The sequence below is a fragment of the Hemitrygon akajei genome, chromosome 9 (assembly GCF_048418815.1).
Source record: "Hemitrygon akajei chromosome 9, sHemAka1.3, whole genome shotgun sequence".
Classification (NCBI taxonomy): Eukaryota; Metazoa; Chordata; class Chondrichthyes; order Myliobatiformes; family Dasyatidae; genus Hemitrygon; species Hemitrygon akajei.
This window is the reverse complement of record NC_133132.1, coordinates 38,856,550-38,877,427: the sequence shown is the minus strand read 5'-3', so window position 1 is coordinate 38,877,427 and position 20,878 is coordinate 38,856,550. Positions and strand designations below refer to the sequence as shown.

The following is a 20,878-nucleotide window of genomic DNA, read 5'->3' as shown; positions in this document are numbered from 1 at the left end:
ACAACATATTCACTTCTCTACCATTACCTTTTCTCATGCTTTATTCTTATGGCGTCTTTGGAGGAGACCTAGCTTATCTCATGTATGGTTCCTGTCAGCTCAGATTGCATTTTTTTAATGCCAGGGAGACCAACATTCTTCTTTTGGTTTCAGTTTTCTGATTTTTCTAATTAACTTAGCTAATTTTTTTAATGTCAATTTGTGCATAATTCAGGAAGTAATCCAGAGATGATCACTTCTAAGTATTCGTACACTTTCAAAGAAAAAGTACTCGCTTGTTATATCGCAACAATGGACCATCAGCTAAGAAATAGAATTAGAACATAGAACAGTACAACACAGGAACAGGCCCTTTGGCCCGCAATGTTGTGCTGACCCAGTTCAATTAGTCATCAGATGACTAATTAAACTGATCCCTTCTGCCTATATAATGTGTACAACCTTCCATTTTGCTCACATTCATATGCCTATCTAAACATCTCTTAAAGGTCCCTTGTGCATCTGTCTCTACCACCATCCCAGACAGCACATTCCAGGCACCCACCATTCTCTGTTTAAGAAAAACAACTCGCCCCTCGCAGCTCCTTTGAACTTGCCCCTCTCTCCTTAAGTACAGCCCCTCTGGTATTAGACAGTTCAACCTTGGGGGAGAAAGACAATACAGTATCTACTCTATCTGTGCCTCTCATAATCTTATAAAGCTCTATCAGCTCTTCCCTTGGCATTTGTCACTCCAGAGAGAGCAACTCAAGTCTGTCCAATCTCTCGTTATAGCACTAGCTCTCTAATCCAGGTAGCATCCCAGTAAACCTGTTCTGCTCCCTCTCCAAAGTTTTGACATCCTTCCTGAAATGAGGTGATCAGAACTATGAGCAATACTTCAGATGTGGCCTGACTAGAGTTTTATAAAGCTGCAACGTAGCTTCCTGACCTTTGCCTGGATAGCACATTCTTAACTGCCATGGAGCTGATGGGTAGAACGGCCTCCTCCTGCTAAAACCCCATCACATGTCTGTGCTTCTGCACTAAGGATGATTGATTGATGGCTGTCCATCGTGCCCGACAATGACAGGAAACCTGTGTGGGAGAGTTTTCAAAGTGGAAATGCCATTGCACTGGTGCAGTTCCACTCTTGACCTCAGAAGTCTGAGCCCAGTGGTATGAAGAAGTCTCACAAACTGGGGTCTTTCTTGGTTACAGTGGATGACCATGATGTCTTCTGTAGTTTGTCATGCCCTTCGCTCTCCACAGAGCATTGCAATACCTTTTTTTTAGCTGTTGGATCTCACTGTAGATCTCATCCGCCTAGTCTGCTGGAGCTGACTTTGCATACTAGGACAGGCACGTCCCTATCTCACCAGGGTAGCTGGCAGCCCCACCATGGGTAACACTGTGGTAAAGCGCGAGGTTCTTACTGTGTGTTCCATCGCACAGTCATGTACATTGGTGATGAGCAGACCCAAAAGGAGGTCTTCATTGCCAGTTCGACTCAAAGACAAGTGTGCCTGTTAGTCATTGCTACAGTCAGCAGTCACTTTACCTAGTTAGCTGTTGAGAAGACCATCATCTAATTATTTTATTTGGAATCTGACCAAGGAGCGAACGGGGATACATGATATGCCATACAGAACATCACTGGCATGAAACGTTATTGGTGAATACTGACTTGTATTTTGAGTGTAATTAAACCATATCCTCATGATATTTGAATTTGCTTAATTGAACAATAGAAACATAGAAAACCTACAGCACAATACAGGCCCTTCGGTCTATAAAGCTGTGCTGAACATGTCCCCACCTTAGAAATTACTAGGCTTACCCATAGCCCTCTATTTTTCTCAGCTCCATGTACTTATCCAAAAGTCTCTTAAAAGACCCGATCATATCCGCCTCCACCACCATTGCCGGCAGCCCATTCCACGCACTCACTACTCTCTGAGTAAAAAACCTTACCCCTGACATCTCCTCTGTACCTACTCCCCAGCACCTTAAACCTGTGTCCTCTTGTGGCAACTATTTCAGCCCTGGGAAAAAGCTTCTGGCTATCCACACCATCAATGCCTCTCATCATCTTATACACCTCTATCAGGTCACTTCTCCGCCATTTGCTCCAAGGAGAAAAGGCTGAGTTCACTCAACCTATTCCATTCAACCTATTCTCATAAGGCATGCTCCCCAATCCAGGCAACATCTTTGTAAATCTCCTCTGCACCCTTTCTGTGGCTTCCACATCCTTCCTGTAGTGAGGCAACCAGAACTGAGCACAGTTCTCCAAGTGGGGTCTGACCAGGGTCCTATATAGCTGCAACATTACCTCTCAGCTCCTAAATTCAATTCCACAATTGATGAATTTATGGCCAATACACTATATGCCTTCTTAACCACAAATATTATTGCTCTAACTTTGTGGGTGATGATTTTCTGAAGACAGAAGACCCACCATTTTCAAAATGTGCTGTTCTTGGTATCTTTTTTTTGATACAATGTTCTGTAAGATTTCATCTGTGGTGGATTGTTACTGAACTTGTACAGGAGCTGAACCTTGAGTTCAGAGTAATGTATGACCACACGGTGCATGTCTGAAATAACATTGGGCAGGGAAGGATTGGAATCTGCATTATTTTGATAACCTGACTAATTTCTTTTTTATTTAGTGTCACTGCCCTCAAGCAAACTTTGTGACTGTCTTTTCTTGTTTTTAGGTTATCCGTGATTATTCAACTCCACCCAATGAAGAGTTGTCAAGAGATTTGGTCAATAAACTCAAACCGTACATCAGGTATTTCTTTATTTGAGCAGTTGAACAATAAAAGTCTTTATTGAGTATTTGAAAGCTCTTTTTGTTAAGTTGGAGTGTTGTTTTCTTTTGATGAAAGTTCTGTAATTTACAGTTGATCTCGCAGAATGACTTAGAACATCAAACATAACCGAACAGTACATCTGTTGTACCGATCTTTTAGCCTACTCTAAGATAAATCTAACTCTTCCCTCTCACATAGCCCTCCATTTTTCTTTCATCTATTTCCATATTTAAGAGTTTGTTAAATACCCCTAATGTATTTGCCTCTTATCACCACCAGCACTGAGTTCCACATACCCACCACTCTCTAAATTAAAAAAAATCATACCTCTATCATCCTTCCTTCCCCACCCCCCCCCCCCCCCCCCCCCCATAATGTGAAGTTATGCCTCTTTGTGTTAACCATTTCTGTCCTGGGAAGAAGGCTCTGGCTGTAACCGTCTTTTAGACCTCCTATCAAGTCACCTCTCATCATTCTTCTCTCCAAAGACTAAAGATCTCCAAAGATTAGCTTGGTTAATCTATCAGAATCAGGTTTATTATCACGGCATATGACATGAAATTTGTTAACTTAGCAGAAGCAGTTCAATGCAATACATAATATAGAAGAGAATAATAAATAAGTACATCAATTACAGTATACGTATATTGAATAGATAAAAAATGTGCAAAAATCAGAAATACTGTAGATTTTGTTTAAAAAAGGTGAGGTAGTGTTCAAGGGTTCATTGTCCATTTAGGAATTTGATGGCAGAGGGGAAGAAGCTGTTTCTGAATTCTGAGTGTGTGCCTTCAGGTTCTGTACCTTTTACCTAACGGTAACAGTGAGAAAAGGGCATGCCCTGGGTGCTGGAGGTCTTTAATAGTGGACGCTGCCTTTCTGAGACACCCTTTCCTAAAGATATCCTGGATACTTTGTAGGCTAGTACCCAAGATGGAGCTGACTAGATTTACAACCTTCTGCAGCTTCTTTCGGTTCTGTGCAGCAGCCCCCCACCCCCCCATACCAGACAGTGATGCAGCCTGTCAGAATGCTCTCCACGGTACTTCTATAGACATGCTCTCATGCTTCGAGAGACATGCTCTCTAATGATAAATTAGAGAGAGTCCTGTCGAAGGGTCTTGGCTGGAAACATTGACTGTACTCTTCCATAGAAGCTGCCTGGCCTGCTGAGTTCCTCCAGCAATTTGTTGTGTGTTGCTAGCATATCTTGTGCTCTCTTACACAGATGAAGGGAGACACAAACAAACTTACCCCACCCCTCCAAATCCTCAACCGCCAATACTTCATCATTTTCTGTCAGTCACCTTATGTATAGACACTCCTGTACCTAGCATCACTTTATGGACACACATTCTATGTATATAAGCTCTCTTATGTATTTTTATTTATTGTGTTTTTTTATCATTAGTGTGTTCTTTATCTTATTTTTTTGTGCTGCTTTGGATAGGAGTAACAATTATTTCATTCTTCTTTACACTTGTTTACTGGAAATTACATTAAACAATCTTGAAATGATAAATGTGTTTGTATTTCCATTCATCTGTATTGTTATTTTCATGGACACATTTCAACATTTGAATGAAAGCCTGCGTCCTGTGTATAACCAAGCTTTAATCTAAATCCAACTAGTGTAGAATCTTCACAGGAAAATTGTACTCTATGCTTTACTTGCTCTAATTATAAAGGAAAAAAATACCATAAGGAAGGGGCCTCTCTGATTATCTGGCTCACTGAATATGCAACTTTAGTTTATATGACAATAATAAGAATCTAACAACTCCCCCTCCCACGTCTTAAATATAATTTGTCAAAACATCTGATGCATATTTGGACCTGGGCAAAAATCAGCCTAATAGAAATTGTGAAATTGGAATGTAAATTAATTTTTAAATGATGAAGACATAAAAGGGTAATTACTATATGAGGAATGAACGTAGAGGTATTCGGTCTGTGGGATTGATGCACAAAAGCAGAGCTGAAGATGATCCAGAAAGGCCTATTACTGGGCTGTATCTAAAGAAATACATTGAAGACCTTGCCTATATTAGAGTCTTATGTGACATGGTGGAGATACGTCACTACCAAAGGCAATCCTTCCCTTTGCTAGCCTGCTGGTCACCCTTGGGAGCAGGTGCTGGATGATCCTATATGCAGCTGGTGCTAAAGAATACTGTAATGGTTTTGGTCAGCCATCTTGTAGACACTGCTCAGAAGAAGGCAACGGCAAACCACTTCTGTAGAAAACTGGCCAAGAGTAATCATGGTCATGGATAGATAAGAGCAAGAGCATAAAGGGTTCTTCCTCATAGGCAGATTAAAGACAGATAGAAAACCATGATCACCAATGTCATATGACACCGCACATGATGATGATGGTCCAATGATTGATTGCTATAATTCAGCATAATCTTGTTTTGAAAATGATTTACAAATCCTGGATATACTGAAGTGTATATTTTTGTTGATAAGTGTTTCTGTCTTTTAAGTTTTCTGAATCAGTGCCGCTCGCTCTCAGCAAGTATGGGAAATGCTATAAAGTTCATCAAAAAGGAAATCTCTATTGTTGCCAGAAGTGTGAGAGAGGATGAGGTAAGATTACTACTTCAGACTTTTAATTTGTTAAGGGGAAAAAAGTATTGGTATTTTAAATTTCAGAAAGATTCATTGGACTTCTGTTGTGTCTTGAGACAGATTTTGAATGGAATTGAACTTGATAAGGGAGAACGAAAAAGATCTTAACTCATTAAATATTGACTTTATGTCCATTTCTCATTTTGTGATTAATTCAAATCAAAATAAATCCAGTTGTCAATTCTTAGAGTATTTTCACTGTGTGAACATGCAAAATAGGCTTGTTAATATGCCTAATTCCTCTTAAAACTGAAACCCTTGAATTGGAATACTTTATCAGAAAAAGTGCCCATCAGTCTCTTCTTTCAGAGCTTTGTAACCAAGTTTTAGTTAGTTAAGCCCATCATTCCTACTCGGGCATAGGCTGCCAAAAGCAGCTCGCCAGACTCCTCTGCCCTGGGACAACCATTCAAGTTGTCCCAAGATTTAGCCCATCTTCCTGGTTTTAGCTTCATGGTTGCGTCACCAGATGTTGTTTAGCTGGCCTCTTTCCTGCTTTCTCTGGGGGTTCCACATTAGCGCATTCCTGGTGATATTGGTACTTGGCTTACTCATTGTGGGTCCTATCCATCCCCATCTTTTCTTCCCTGGTTGATGGAAGGATGATGGGCCCTGTGGCTTCCATGGACTTGGACTTGCGCTTTCACCACACGACTACATATGTCTTTTGGACAGAACTCCTTCCTCTCTCAGTGATGAGATCTTTAGAGCTTCTGTTGGTGTTTCTGAAGCTCTGTTTTCCACTGGATGGAGTTGCCAGCCTCCTGCCTGACCCTCCTTTTTTTGAAGCCGTGCTTGGGACTTCAGCAGGTTTTAGCACGTAGGTCATTGATGCCTGGTTTGATTAGGAAGGAAAAAAATCATTGCCCAGACAGTTTTGGTCCCCTAATCTGAGGAAAGACATTCTTGCCATAGAGGGAGCACCAAGAAGGTTCACCAGATTGATTCCTGGGATGGCAGGACTTTCACATGAAGAAAGACTGGATCGACTAGGCTTATACTCACTGGAATTTAGAAAATTGAGGGGGGATCTTATTGAAACGTATAAAATTCTAAAGGGATTGGACAGGCTAGATGCAGGAAGATTGTTCCCGATGTTGGGGAAGTCAAGAACGAGGGGTCACAGTTTAAGGATAAAGGGGAAGCCTTTTAGGACCGAGATGAGGGAAAACTTCTCACAGTTTAAGGATAAAGGGGAAGCCTTTTAGGACCGAGATGAGGGAAAACTTCTTCACACAGTGAGTGGTGAATCTGTGGAACTCTCTGCCACAGGAAACAGTTGAGGCCGGTTCATTGGCTATATTTAAGAGGGAGTTAGATATGGCCCTTGTGGCTAAAGGGATCAGGAGGTATGGAGAGAAAGCAGGTACAGGGTTCTGAGTTGGATGATCAGCCATGATCATACTGAATGGTGGTGCAGACTCGAAGGGCCGAATGGCCTACTCCTGCACCTATTTTCTGTGTTTCTATGAACCAAATATGATTTTAAAAAATTTCATACTTCCTCAATTTATAATGGGATTATACACAATTTTTCCAAATGATAATTGCAATAATTGCTTAGGTCTCAAACAAGTCAGTGATTGGGGACTTTGTATTTTAGTTTCTTGCTTATTTTAATCAAGGATCAACTTTATTTGCCATATACATTTCCGTGTATTAGGAATTTGCCATGATGTGTTGTTCAGGGCGCAACATGCAGTAAAAAACAACATTCAACAATTATAAATAATAAAGATTATAAAAAATATATTGTTAAAGTTTAAAGTTTGGATATGGAATAAAGTGTGTGGAAATAGATGTATTAAATTAATTTCAATACAACTTTACTGTTAAAACCACTGCAGTAGAGTAGCAATGCAACACTATTACAGCTCGGGGTGTTGGAGAGTTCGTGTTCAATTCTAACATCATTTGTAAGGAGTTTGTATGTCCTCCTTGTGAACTTGTGAGTTTCCTCCCACAGTCCAAAGATGTACTGGTTAGTGGATAGATTGGTCCTTGTAAGTTGTTCCATGATTAGGCAAGGGTTAAACCAGTGGGTTTAACAGACCCAGACGGGCCTGTTCCATGCTGCATCTCGAAATAAGCAATTAACATTTAAAAACTGTAATTAGTGAGCAGGAAGTATTTCCATATTAATGGAAAGGTCTTTTAAAGGGTTTAGCAGCAAAAGGATTGCTTCTGGCAGCTTTTCTGCTGGAAACAACATCTCACTCTATGCCAGCTTATGCTTCATATTTCCTTATGACAAAAGAGTTGTTCAAACCACGTGAATCCTTGCCAGCTTCTGAGCAATTCACTATTTCCTGTTAGACTATTATCTCTCAGATGCTCATTAACTCACCCTGACTCTCCTATAACTTCCTGTTTGTGGTCATTCACAGTGGCCATTTAATCTACCCGCCCATCTTTGGGATGTTGGGGGGAAAAAACGGAGCATACCAGGATGCTGCTTGGATCAGAGGGCATCTCTTATGAGGACAAGTTAAGCGAGCTTTGGGGTGAAGAAGGATGAGAGGAGATTTACTAGAGTGTACAAGATAATAAGAGGCATAGATCAGGTTGACAGCCAGAGGCCTTTGAAATGAGATCACTCTTGCTTGCTGCAAATGAATAGATGAGAACGACTGTGGCAGTGTGTAATCAACCTAGAAGAACATAGCATCCATTTACACGGGGGCGCTGGAGACAGATGAGACAAGAATAATGGAAAGATGTCAAACATACCAAACAAAAAAGGGACATTTGCTTTACTGGCTTAAAAGTGTCCTCGGTTGTCAGCTTGTAGTTTCTATTGATTTTTAACACCTCTGTTGTGAATGGCGATTGATCTTACAAGTAAGAAATTCAAACATATGCAATTTAGCAAATGGTCAGCGGCTATACTGATGAGCCAATTTTGTATAAAGATAGCAGTTTTCTGTCCTGGCTTCAGGACAGTGTGGTGACAGGGGTCACGCTGTTGTCCTTGTGCACTAGCAAAATAAAGAAAGTTTGAGTCATAAGAGTGCATTTGTTCTGGATGTGTTATTTTACTATTGGTGACAACAGGCACGTCGATGAAAGGAAAATGGAGGACTATACTGGAGGGAAAAGTTAGATTGATCTTAGAGTAGGTTAAAAGGTCAGTGCGTTTTATTTTATTTAGAGATACAGCACAGAAAAAAGGCCTTCTGGCCCTTCGAGCTGCACCATCCAGCAAACCCGATTTAATCCTAATCTAGTCAAGGGACAATTTACAAAGGCCACTTAACCTACCCGGTACGTCTTTGGACTGTGGCAGGAAACTGGAGGACCTGGTGAAAACCTGTACATTCCATGGGAAGGACGTGGCAGAGACTCTTTATAAAGAACGCTGGGGTACAATTCTGGACTCCGAACCCCCCCCCCCCCCCCCCCCCCCAGGCTGTTATAAGATCTCGCTAACCGTTATGCTGCCGTGGCACCCCATATCCTGGCCCTTCATTCACATCGGTCCCAATATTGGCATTGCGATTATTTGATAGGTGTCAGAAAAGCCTACAAAAAGTAGTGGACGCAGCCCTGTCCATCCCAGGCAAAGCCCTGCCCGCCATTGAGCACATCTACAAGGAGCGCTGATATAAGAAAGCAGTATCCACCGTCAAGGACCCCAAACATCCAGGCTGTGCTCTCGCTGCTGCCGTTGAGCAGGAGGTCCTACACCACCAGGTTTAGGAACCATCGGGGTTACCTCAACTCTGATTCCACTACTACAGAGTCACTTTCAAGGACTCTAACTTATTTTCTCAGTATTGTTTGTTTGTTTGTGTTTGCACAGTTTGTCTCCTTTTGCACACTGGTTGTTTGTGTAGCTTTTCATTGATTCCATTGTATTTCTCTGTTGTGAATGCCTGCAAGAACATGAATCTCTAGGTCGTATATGATTTCATGGATGTTCTTGGATAATAAATTTAAGTTGAACTTCAATGTCTTCTCTGGCACCAGCACGTAATTTCCTGGCTTTGGGATTGGCAAAGTGGAATTGCTCTTACACAGAAAGCTTCAGGAAGATAAACTTGATTGGTTTTCCTAATTAGTTTGCAGAAAGTAATTTTTTAAAAATCGTTTGATGCAGGCAGATTCATGGATATCTCTACCGCAGAGGTCAGTGGGAATAAGTGAGCAGACAAGCTCACTAATGGGATTATTTAATCAGTTTTTTGTATGTGTCTGCATGATGTATCAGTCAGTCTGGTGGTAGGTCAAGTTCATACTAAATATATTCACTTTGATTCTGCGGCATCCACAAAAGCAGCAAGTTCCCCTTACGCAGCACTGCGCAGCTGATTCGAGACTTTTCAATGTCATTTCCTGCACATGAGTATAAAGGGGAATGAAAAATCTTGCTCCAGGTCTGATGCAGCCCCAAAGAAAACACAATAAGATTAGAAACATAATAATAAAAAAAAACAAATATAAATACGCTTGTATACATACGAAGGTTGAATGCCTATAATATGACGTTAAGCACAGATGTGTCTGTATATAAGGTGACTGACACAAAATGATAAACTAATGGTTGTGGCAGAGGAGGGGTTAGTGGGTGGATGTATTGATCAGCCTTCCTGCTTGGAGCAAGTAACTGTTTTTAGTCTGGTGGTCCCGGTTTGCTACATCATTCCTTTTTTTAAAAAAATGGGTAATTTAAAATCCTGTCTTATTTACTTTTGGGACAGTTTTTAAGGAGGTTCTGGACAAATAGCATACAGATCCTTCTATTTATTTTTATCGAACAGTTCATGAACATTTAATACTGCAGTTTTGATTGCCATACATTTAAGAATACACTTAAGAAATTTCTTTTGCCAGAGGGTAGTGAATCTGAAATTTATTGCCACAGACGGCTGTGGAGTCTAAATCATTGGGTATATTTAAAACAAAGGCTGAAAGGTTCTTAATTAGGGCATGAAAGGTTACGGGGAGAAGGCAGGAGAATTGATTTGAAAGGGATAATAAATTAGCCACGATGGAATGGCAGAGGGGATTTGATATGCCAAATGGCCTAATTCTGCTCCTGTGTCTTATGGTCTTATCATCTAATAATTATATCTTCCCTTATGCCTTGATTAAGTAAAAATAAAATATGTCTGTGACGTGACCTTCTGTATTCCTTCTAGGCTAAGACCATGTTGTTAGAGCGTATAGATAACTATGTAAAAGAGAAGATACACTTGGCTGCAGAGGCTATATCAAAATCAGCGGTTGAGAAAATTAATGATGGTGACGTAATTCTGGTTTATGCATGGTAAGTGACTCCAAATACCGTAACATTTATTCATATTAAATAGCTACAGAAAACATTGGTGCCCTCTTACAGGAAATGAAAAATAGTTTACTTACTGAGAGTGCTCCATTTTCATAAATGTGCTCTTGCCCTGCGCTTTCTCGGTGCTGTAGCTCTTTATTCTGCACCTTTGTTCTCTTCATTTTAAAGATGAACTTTAGTTTTATTTGTCACACGCATGCAGTGAAATGTGGCGTTTGCATCAATGACCAACACAGTTTGAGGATGTCCCGGGGAGAGCTCACAGGTGTCACTGCACATTCTGGCACCAACATAGCATGCCCACAACGTACCCATGTGTCTTTGGAACGTGAGAGGAAACCTACGTGGTCTCAGAGAATGTATAAGCACCTTACGAACAGCTTGGAGAATCGAACCCTGATCTTCTAATTACTGAATGTCGATTGCTAGTACTATAAAGCACTTGTGTTGACCACTACGCTACTGTGTTGCCTCACTGTCTTAATGCACTATGTAATGAATCGATCTGTATGAACATTATGCAAATATTTTTCTACTGTATCTCAGTTCTTGTGACAGTAATAAACTAGTTCAATAGTTCCATTTAATATCAAAGAACGTATACAATATACAACCTGAACTTCTTGTTCTTCACAGACATGCATGAAAACAGAAGAATGCCCCAAAGAATGAATGACAGTAAAACACGTCAGAACTTAAAGCCCCACTTCCCTCCTCCCACGTACAAGCAGCAGCTTTACGGTATTAAAGTATGCTGCATCACTTTTTTTTCCTGAGTTCTCCAATTTAATAATCGGCAACAAACACCCCCCCGCACCCACCCACCAATGAGAGAGAGTGCCATTGGAGTACAGAGCCCCCGAAAGGGTGAACTGCCATTCCTGACAGTCCTTTTTCCCTGCGCCACTTCAGTTTGCGACAGCAGCATAGAATCAGCTCGTCCCCAGGGCCGCAAGGGCTCGGAATTCCAAAGGCACACTCGTCTTCTAGGCCAAGTCCTTGAAATATCAAAAACCAGCCAGTTAGTGAGCCCCGAGAGCAGGGACCAACATCGTAAAGTACTGAAGTTAGAGTGCCAACTAGCTTACCTATTTTACTATATTTTAATACATTTTCTCACTTTAGATTTTAGTACACGTTAGAATCTGTCCTCTTCCCCCGCCCCCCCATCACTATTTATGAACAACATCAATCATGGAACAGTACAGTACATGAACAGGCCCTTTGGCCCACAATGTTGTGCTGAACCAGTTAAATTAGTAATCAAATGGACAACTAAACTAATCCCATCTGCCTAGTCAATGTCCTTATCCTTGAGTTTTCCTCACATTCATGTGTCTGTCTGAACATCTCACAAAACAAAGCACCTAATGTACCAGCCTCTACTACCCCGGGCAGCACATTCCAGTCACCCACCACTCTTTGTGTTTTTTTTTAAAAAGCAAGCTTGCTCCTCGCATCTCCTTCCCCCACCCCCAAGTTTTACATGCACGCCTTCTGGTATTTAGAATTTCAACCTTGGAAAAAGATACTGTCTGTCTCGTCTGTATATGCCTCTCAATCTTATAAACCTCTATCAGATCTCCACTCAGCCTCCGCTGCTCCAGAAAAAGCAATCCAAGTTTGTCCAACCGTATTATAGCATAGTCCCTGTAATCCAGACAGCATCTTGGTGAACCTTTTCTTCAGCCTCTCCAAAGCCTTGACAGCTTTCTTATTATGTTCTTTAGTATTATGGAATTGTACGTTGTGTACCGATGCCTCCAACTGGGTTCTCTTTTTAAGCAGGTTTTTATTTTGTTCAGTTCTTCCTTAGTAAACTCCATCCTTTGTGATGCCTATAAGCGTAAGAAGTTTAAGGTTGTAGTGGTGGACAGCCGGCCTAAACTCGAAGGAAGAGAGACCCTCCGGAAACTAGTTAAGAACGGGATTCATTGCACCTATGTTCTGATTGGTGCTTTGGCCTACATTCTGCCAGAGGTATGCTTTTAAATTCCCCGGTATCTGTTTTTTTTTAGTTACTGTCCTATCATGAAAAGCTGGTTTCAGAAAATGGAATTCTACTTTTATTTCAGTACTGATGAACAAAGGCAAATGTAGAAGAAAGTAAAACACCTCTACATTTAACTTATCCAGTTGGTGATGCTAAAATATTCGGCATTATCAGGCAACTTCAGAGAAACAGAGTTAATGAGGACCAATCATCAGAAATAGCAAGGAGAATAAATAAGTTCATTTTGAGTGTAGAAGACGAGTAGAGGTGAATGATAGAACAGAAATAACGTTTGGATTAGTTGAAACTTGTATTCCTGTGCGAAACACTTAGAGGGTCACAAGGAAATGTGAAATAGCACACAAATGGAGAGGGGGGGAAAGTAACTGGGTTGCTGTCACAAACACATCCCTTTTCTCAAAAGTGGCCACTTCTGACGTAGAGGGAGAAAGCGAGTTTTTGGAAGGTGGAATACAATATGGAGTCAAAATGAATCTCAGAAGTTTTCTTGGGCTTTAGGTGTTGCTTTGGGGTCTTTTGAGTGGATTTACAAAGATAAGACTGCAGTTGATTGTGATTTCAAACCAGAGAAGAATGTTGGGAGGCTCAAGTGCATCTGTGTATTCGGTGAGCAACGCAGTGTGTGGGGGGGGGGGGGGGGGGGAGTTTATAAAAAAAAAGGCAGGAAAGAGTAAAAAAGTCTAGAAAAAAAGATATGCAAGTATGACCAACTGGACTTGTAGAAAGGGGAATGCAGAGATTGTAAGTATAATGGAGAAATACAGAACCAGATGAAGATACAGTAAATGACCTCATTTACCAATTTGATCCATTCAAAGAAATAATTCAAGCTTATGAAGTTTTTGATTTCAACATTTAATAGAATTTTGGATAATTATATGGACAAGAGGAGTATGGAGGGATGTGGTCCAGTAGCACGTCAGTGGGACTAGACAGAATAATAGTTCAGCATTGGCTTGTTTCAGTGCTGCAGTGCTCTATGCCTCCAAAACCAGAAACAAATGAAATTAGAGAGAGGAAGACAAGCTGAGTGAACATTGTTTTTCTTTTAATTCTTTGACTTTATTTAAAAACTCAGCAAGCAATCTGACTATCATTAAGTGCATAACATAGACTGAAAAATGTATAAAGAATAATGTACACTTTTTTGTGGTTGATGAAGTTTGTTCAGGGCTTAGTGTAAAAGTTCTGCTCTACATGACAGGAACTAATTGAGATGATTTTGGTTTTTATTTTCTTTGTTGTTTTCTGCACAGGTCTCTAAGGTGTTCTTAGGAGCCCATGCCCTTCTTGCTAATGGTTATGTGATGTCACGTGTGGGAACGTCACAAATAGCTCTTTTGGCAAAAGCGTATAATGTGCCAGTCCTGGTGTGCTGTGAAACGCACAAGTTTTGTGAAAGAGTTCAGACGGATTCGTTTGTATCAAATGAACTGGGTAAGTTTAGTTTTCCAACCTGTTCTTTGAACAAGGAAGATGTGACATGGTCAAGCTTATTTGTCATTTCAACCATACACTGTCAAGCAAAACAGTGTTTCCCCCCAGACTAAGGTGCACAACGCAGTGCATGTAACTCACACACAACACATAAAGTTAATACAGCCAGAAGAAAATAATAAGCTGCATTGATGACACAAGTTAAAAAGTAAACAGTATATTGCTGCTGCTGCTGCTAGAAGCGCCAGGCTCAGTTTCTTATGTACTGAGAGCTTGCTGATACTGTCTTGCAAGTGTTTGAGGGAAGATCAGTTCTCTAATTTGTGTGATAAAATGTAAGTAATGCTTTCTTCAGGAATCTGCTTCTGCCGAATGCATTTGGGTCCTGTCTCAAACTGCCATTGCTCTCATTGAAATAATAAATTGGAATTGCCCTTTGCTTGATAAGAGTTTGGAAAGGGAATTGCTGGGGACTGAAGTTAAAATAAATCTGCCCTTTAGGCTGTTTACTAAGCACAAAAAGTTTCTGCTCTAATCTTGTGAGAACTGAAGGACTCTAAAGTGAACATCTTAAAAAGATAATAAAGGAATTGTCTTCCCTGTCTCAAACATAATTAATGAACCACTTTCGGAAAAACCTGCCAACCAGATCGGGGCACTAGCCATTCCACCATTGTGGACATCTTTAAAATACGATACCTAAAGAAGGTGACATCAATCATTATGGACCCCATCACCCAGGACATGCTGTCTTCTCATTTCTACTATCAAGGAGGATGTACAGGGCACTGAAGGCACACACTCAGCATTCTAGGAACAGCATTTTCCCCTCTGTCCCGCTTGGTGGCGCAATAATATCAGCGCCGGACTCTGGAGCGAAGGTTCCCGAGTTCGAATCCCAGTCGGGTTGAGCGTCAAGCTAGCAACTCGGCCTCGTAAAAATAAGAATAGCTTGCTATGGTACGGAAACCCCGTCAAAAGACGGTGCCCCGATAACTCCACTGCCGAGTTGAGGGCTATTCTTTTTTTCCCCCTCTGCCATCAGATTTCTGAATGGTCCATAAGCATTACCTCACCAGTTTGCTCTCCTTTTGCACTCCTTATTTTACTATAATTTATAGTGTATTTTATGTATTGCTGCAGCTAATTGATAATAAACCTGATTCTGATTCACTTTCTGTTGTGCTTGTTTGGTTCATAGCATTATCTATATTTTAAATTATACTTGTGGATTTTGCCAATCACCCATTGGTAAAAGTCACTATTCATTAGTTATAGATTCCTTTCGCGTGTACAGCTGGGTTTGAATCCAGGTCTGTCTGTTCAGAAAACCATTGATTTTAAGCTCAGCTGAGCTCTAAGAGGCCGGTGGTTTTACCAGAATTGGTCAGTGGTGAACAATTCATTGTTTGAACATCGATTTACATAGAAATCTACAGCACGTTACAGGCCCTTCGGCCCACAATGTTGTGCCGACCATGCAGCCTACTCTAGAAACTGCCTGGAATTTCCCTCCCGCATAGCCCTCTATTTTTCTAAGCTCCATGTACCTATCTAAGAGGCTCTTAAAAGACCCTGTTGTATCCGCTTCCAGCACCACTGCCGCCAGCAGTGTATTCCACATACCCACCACTCTCTTGTGGAAAAACTTACCCCTGACATTCCCTCAATACCTGTTTCTAAGAACCTTGATTAACTTTGCCCCCTCGTGTTACCCATTTCAGCCCTGGGAAAAACCTCTGCTGCTCACCAATTGCTACCAAGCTTCATCACTGCCTGGTATGGAAACTGTAATGTGGCAGACAGGAAGGCTCTACAACAGTTAGTCAAAACTTCCTGTTTTGACTTCCAACGAATCACTATACCAGCCTACCCACCATCAAGGATGTAAACACAGAAAGGTACTGGAAAAGGGCCAGTAAAATCCCACCCACCCTGCTCATGGGCTGTTTGTCCCACTCCCATCAGGGAAGAAGCTACATAGCATCCATGCCTGGACCGCCAGTCTCAAAATTAGTTACTTTCCCTAAGCAGTAAGGCTGGCTAACACCTCGACCCACTAACCCAACCCACCACTACTTTATAATTTCCTTTCAGTCACCTTATGCTCAGACACTCCTGTGTCTAGTGTCACTATAGACATACAATCAATCTATGTATATAAGCTGTCTTATGTATTTTTACTTATTGTATTCTTTATATTGTGTTTTGTTCTCCTTTTCATCTAGATGCTATTCCTTTGCCTTTCATGGCTTTCATTTCTACTTGTTCAATCCATGTATACAATGCACTCCACTTCTTAAAAGATGTGATGTTCTCATTGACTGTTCGACACCTACCATATCGTACTGGCCCTTTGGAATGTGGGATCAACACTTAAGATCAGTACTTGGTTAAAAAGTATCTTTAGAAAGTTTTGCTTTCCTCTCTGTAGCCAGCTTAGATCAGAATCTGAAAATCTGATTTTGTCACCTGTGCATAAAGAACTATCAGATTATCCTTAGTGCTGTCAGGCCAGTCCTGTCCTGACAGGAAAATACGCCTATGGCTTCTTTTGGCTTCCTCCCCCTTCCTTTCCAGTCCTTAAAATGGATGTCAGCTCAAAATGTCAACTGTTTTTTCTTCTTCACAGATGCTGCCTGACCTGCTGAGTTCCTTCAGAATTCTGTGTATTTCCAGATCTGCTGAATCTCTTGTGTTTATAATGTACTTATAGTTCAGTATGGTTTAAGTAGGATAGATTTTTTCCCCCATCGAATAATTTTCAGTGCAAAGTCAGTGTTGCAATGGGATTTCTAATAAGGAAAGACTTGTGCTGATAAGCCTTTCATGACATAGAGAAGTGTCAGTTTAGCCAGAGGGTGGTGAGTCTTTGAAACTCATTACCACAGACAGTTGGGGAGGCCAAGTCATTGAGTTTATTTAAGGCAGAAGTTAATAGGTTCTTGATTAATTAGGACCTCAAAAGGTTATGGGGAGAAGGCAGGAGAATGGGGTTGAAAGGGATAATTAATCAGTCATGAATGAATAGTGGAGAAGATCAGATGGGCTAAATGGCCTAATTCTGCTCTTGTATCTTATGGTTTTGGCACTGCTGGGTATCTGAAAATGATTAATGACTGATGCAGTACAATTATGTGCAGTTTAACAATCACACTAAATTTTCAAAATGCTCTGTTGCAGATGACCCTGATGACCTTTTGATGACCCGGCATGGAAGAACCCCTCTTCAGAACTGGCAGGAAAATCCAAAACTGTGCCTTCTGAATTTGGTATATGATGTAACGCCACCTGACTTTGTTGATTTGGTTATCACAGACTTGGGGATGATCCCTTGTACTTCAGTACCAGTTGTACTGCGTGTAAAGAATGTGGAATATTAAGACTCTGAAGCCGCCTGGTGGATGGAAATAAGCAGCAATGTTTTTTTCTGGCATGTAATAATAAAGTTACTCCATTCACTCTTGCGTGCTTCTGTGGACAGAGATGATTAAGCATTTTGCTGAGGTGAAGACATGTCTTTCCACATACTTGTGTCTCCTTTCAAAAGATATTTCTTTCCCCATCGTCTTCGCTAAGTTAAATTCACTGATGTGTGGCTGAGAGGACAGACTGGAAATCTGCCTCAACAATACTATTACAAGTTAACTTTGCATGTTGCACAAGGTGAGTGAGTCAATCCCATCATACATTATGTCAACATAGTCTTGCAATTAACTGATATTGGCATTTAATGAAAACGTTCTAGTGTATCAGAGAGCCACGTCATTCAAAGGAGAATGAAATAGAAGAGGGCTTTATGGAAATAAATGTTAGGGAAGAGTTATGGAAAATCTGTCAGCGAGTTCACTCATTACTGTAGAGAGGGAATATTCTCTAGAATATTTCGCGTTTCACTGAACACCTACGCTCGGTCTGCCAGAGAAAGCAGGATCTCCCAGTGGCCACACATTTTAATTCCATATCCTATTCCCATTCTGATATGTCTATCCATGGCCTCCTCTACTATCAAGATGAAGCCACACTCAGGTTGGAGGAACAACACCTTATATACCGGCTGGGTAGCCTCCAACCTGATGGCATGAACATTGACTTCTCTAACTTCTGTTAATGCCCCTCCTCCCCTTCTTACCCCATCCCTGACATATTTAGTTGTTTGTTTTTTTCTCTCTCTCTGCCCATCACTCTGCCTGTTCTCCATCTCCCTCTGGTGCTCCCCCTTTCTCCCGAGGCCTCCCGTCCCACGATCCTTTCCCTTCGCCAGCTCTGTATCACTTTTGCCAATCACCTTTCCAGCTCTGAGCTTCACCCCACCCCCTCCGGTCTTCTCCTATCATTTTGCATTTCCCCCTCCCCCCACTACTTTCAAATCTCTTACTATCTTTCCTTTCAGTTAGTCCTGACGAAGGGTCTCGGCCCGAAACGTCGACTGTGCTTCTCCCTATAGATGCTGCCTGGCCTGCTGTGTTCCACCAGCATTTTGTGTGTGTTATTCTCTAGAGTGTTGTTGCAAGGAAGCAGATTCACACATTCAGTAAAGGGACAGAAGACACCAACTATGTGTAAGTTTTAACTCTTTATTAACAGACAAGGACTAAAACTTAAAAGTCACGCAGATGCTTATCTAAGTGTGTACACGGGCTCTCTATCTGCAGCACACTTCCAATCTTTTGACGGTACCGGCCATGTTACCCCCAGCCCATACAGTGAACCCAGAGAGAGCCCCACATGCGCTACGTTTGTACACCAGCAGCACTTTGATGCCAGAAACAGGTACCACGCTGACAAAAGCAACCAATGGAAGGCTGCAGCATTCTTCAGAAGTGCCATTTGATAACTAACATGACAGCGGCTTTCAACCAGCAGGTGGTGTTAACCCTTTCATGGTACAAGCATTGAGGGTAAGTGAAGATTCTTACTGCCTTCCGTTGAGCGTCAGTCAATGTAGTTTTCAGCCTCCAGGTGAAATATTGTAGATATGTCAGAGGGTTCTGGTATGCCCAACTGGTTAAACTTCACTTGAAGCAACAGTTTTGTTTTGCTACCATACTCGATGATAGAGGAACTCAGCAGGTCAGGCAGCATCTATGGAGGAACTTCCCCTTCACTTCCCTCCTCCCCGTGATTCAGGCCCCCAAACATTCCTTCCAGGTGAGGCAACACTTCACCTGCAAGTCTGGTGCTGGCTCCCGGTGAGACCCAGTGTGGACTGGGGGATTGCTTTGTGGAACACCTTTGCGCTGTCCACCACAAAAGGCAAAATTTTTCAAAATGGCCATGGCTTTCTCTACTGCCATGATGAGGACACTCTCTGGTTGAAGGAGCAAAACCTCTTATTCTGTCTGAGTAGTCTCTGACCTGATGGCATGAACAGCAATTTGTGGTAATCACTCCTCCCAGCCCCTTCTCTCTTTTACCCCATTACGGTTCCCCTCTTACCCATTCTCCTCCATGCCTGCCCATCACATTCCTGTGGTGCCTCTCCTTCACTCTCTTCCATGGTCACTCTCCTATACGCTACCCTCACCTTGTACTCCCCATTCCTCACCACCTTACTCTGGCTTCTTTCTTAGTCCTGATTGAGGGTCTCGGTCCAAAACTTTGACTGTCCATTCTTCTCTATGTGTGCTGCCTGGCCTCCAGCATTTTGTGTGTGTTACTCTGGATTTCCAGCAGCTGTAGAATCTCTTGTGTATAAGTTTTGTCGGTGTGGATTCTTCACATTCCGATCTTTCATTAATGTGTGTTCTCCCGATGCTGCTAAACATACGGTTGCGATACTAGGTGATCAACACTGGTGCATCTCAGGGGCGTGTGCTTAGCTCGCTGCTCTACTCTCTCTGTACCCATCACTGTGTGGCTAAGCCTAGCTCTAAAACCGTCTATAAATTTGCTGATGTTACCACTATTGTTGGTAGAATCTCAGGTGGAGACAAGAGGGCGTATAAGAGCGGTATATACCAACTAGTGGAGTGGTGGTACAGCAACAACCATGCACTCAATGTCAGTAAGATGACAGATCTGACTGTGGGCATCAGGAAGGGTAAGGTGAAGTAACACATACCAATCCTCAAAGAGGGATCGGAAGGAGAGACTAAGCAGTTTCAGTTCCTGGGTGTCAAGATCTCTGAGAACTAACCAACCATAAAGAAGGCAATACAGTGACTGTACTTCATTAGGAGTTTGAAGAGATTTGACATGTCAACAAATATACTCTAAAATTTCTATAGATGTACAGTGGAGAGCATTCTGATAGGCTGCATCATTGTCTGGGATGGGGGGGGGGGGGGGTTACTGCACAGGACCGAAAGAAGCTGCAGAGAGTAGTAAATTTAGTCGGCCTCATCTTTGGTACTAGCCTACAAAGTACCCAGGATATCTTCAAGGAGCAGTGTCTCAGAAAGGCAGTGTCCATTATTCAGGACCCCCAGCACCCAGGGCAAGCCCTTTTCTCACTGTTACCATTAGATAGAAGCCTGAAGGCACACACTCGGCGATTCAGGAACCTGCCATCCAATTCCTAAATGGACATTGAACCCATGAACATTACCTCACCTTTTTAATACATATAATTTCTGTTTTGCATACTTTTAATCTATTCAATATACATACACTGTAATTGATTGGTTTATTTATTTTTCTTCTATATTATGTTGAAATGCCACTGCTAAGTTAACAAATATCACGATACATGCCGGTGAT

At 41.7% G+C, this 20,878-nt stretch overlaps 1 protein-coding gene across 1 annotated transcript in view; it reads left to right on the top strand.

Annotated features, from left to right (window-relative positions):
- The window catches only part of eif2b4 (eukaryotic translation initiation factor 2B, subunit 4 delta), a 55,129-nt gene extending 37,492 nt beyond the window's left edge, over positions 1-17,637 (top strand). Inside the window, exons 8-13 of the mRNA XM_073055778.1 lie at positions 2,703-2,779; positions 5,291-5,393; positions 10,577-10,704; positions 12,531-12,705; positions 13,996-14,176; positions 17,360-17,637. Of these exons, the coding sequence (XP_072911879.1) occupies positions 2,703-2,779; positions 5,291-5,393; positions 10,577-10,704; positions 12,531-12,705; positions 13,996-14,176; positions 17,360-17,559 (864 nt within the window). The 3' untranslated portion in view covers positions 17,560-17,637. The remainder of the gene's footprint in view (positions 1-2,702; positions 2,780-5,290; positions 5,394-10,576; positions 10,705-12,530; positions 12,706-13,995; positions 14,177-17,359) is intronic.
- Positions 17,638-20,878: the final 3,241 nt, after the last annotated feature.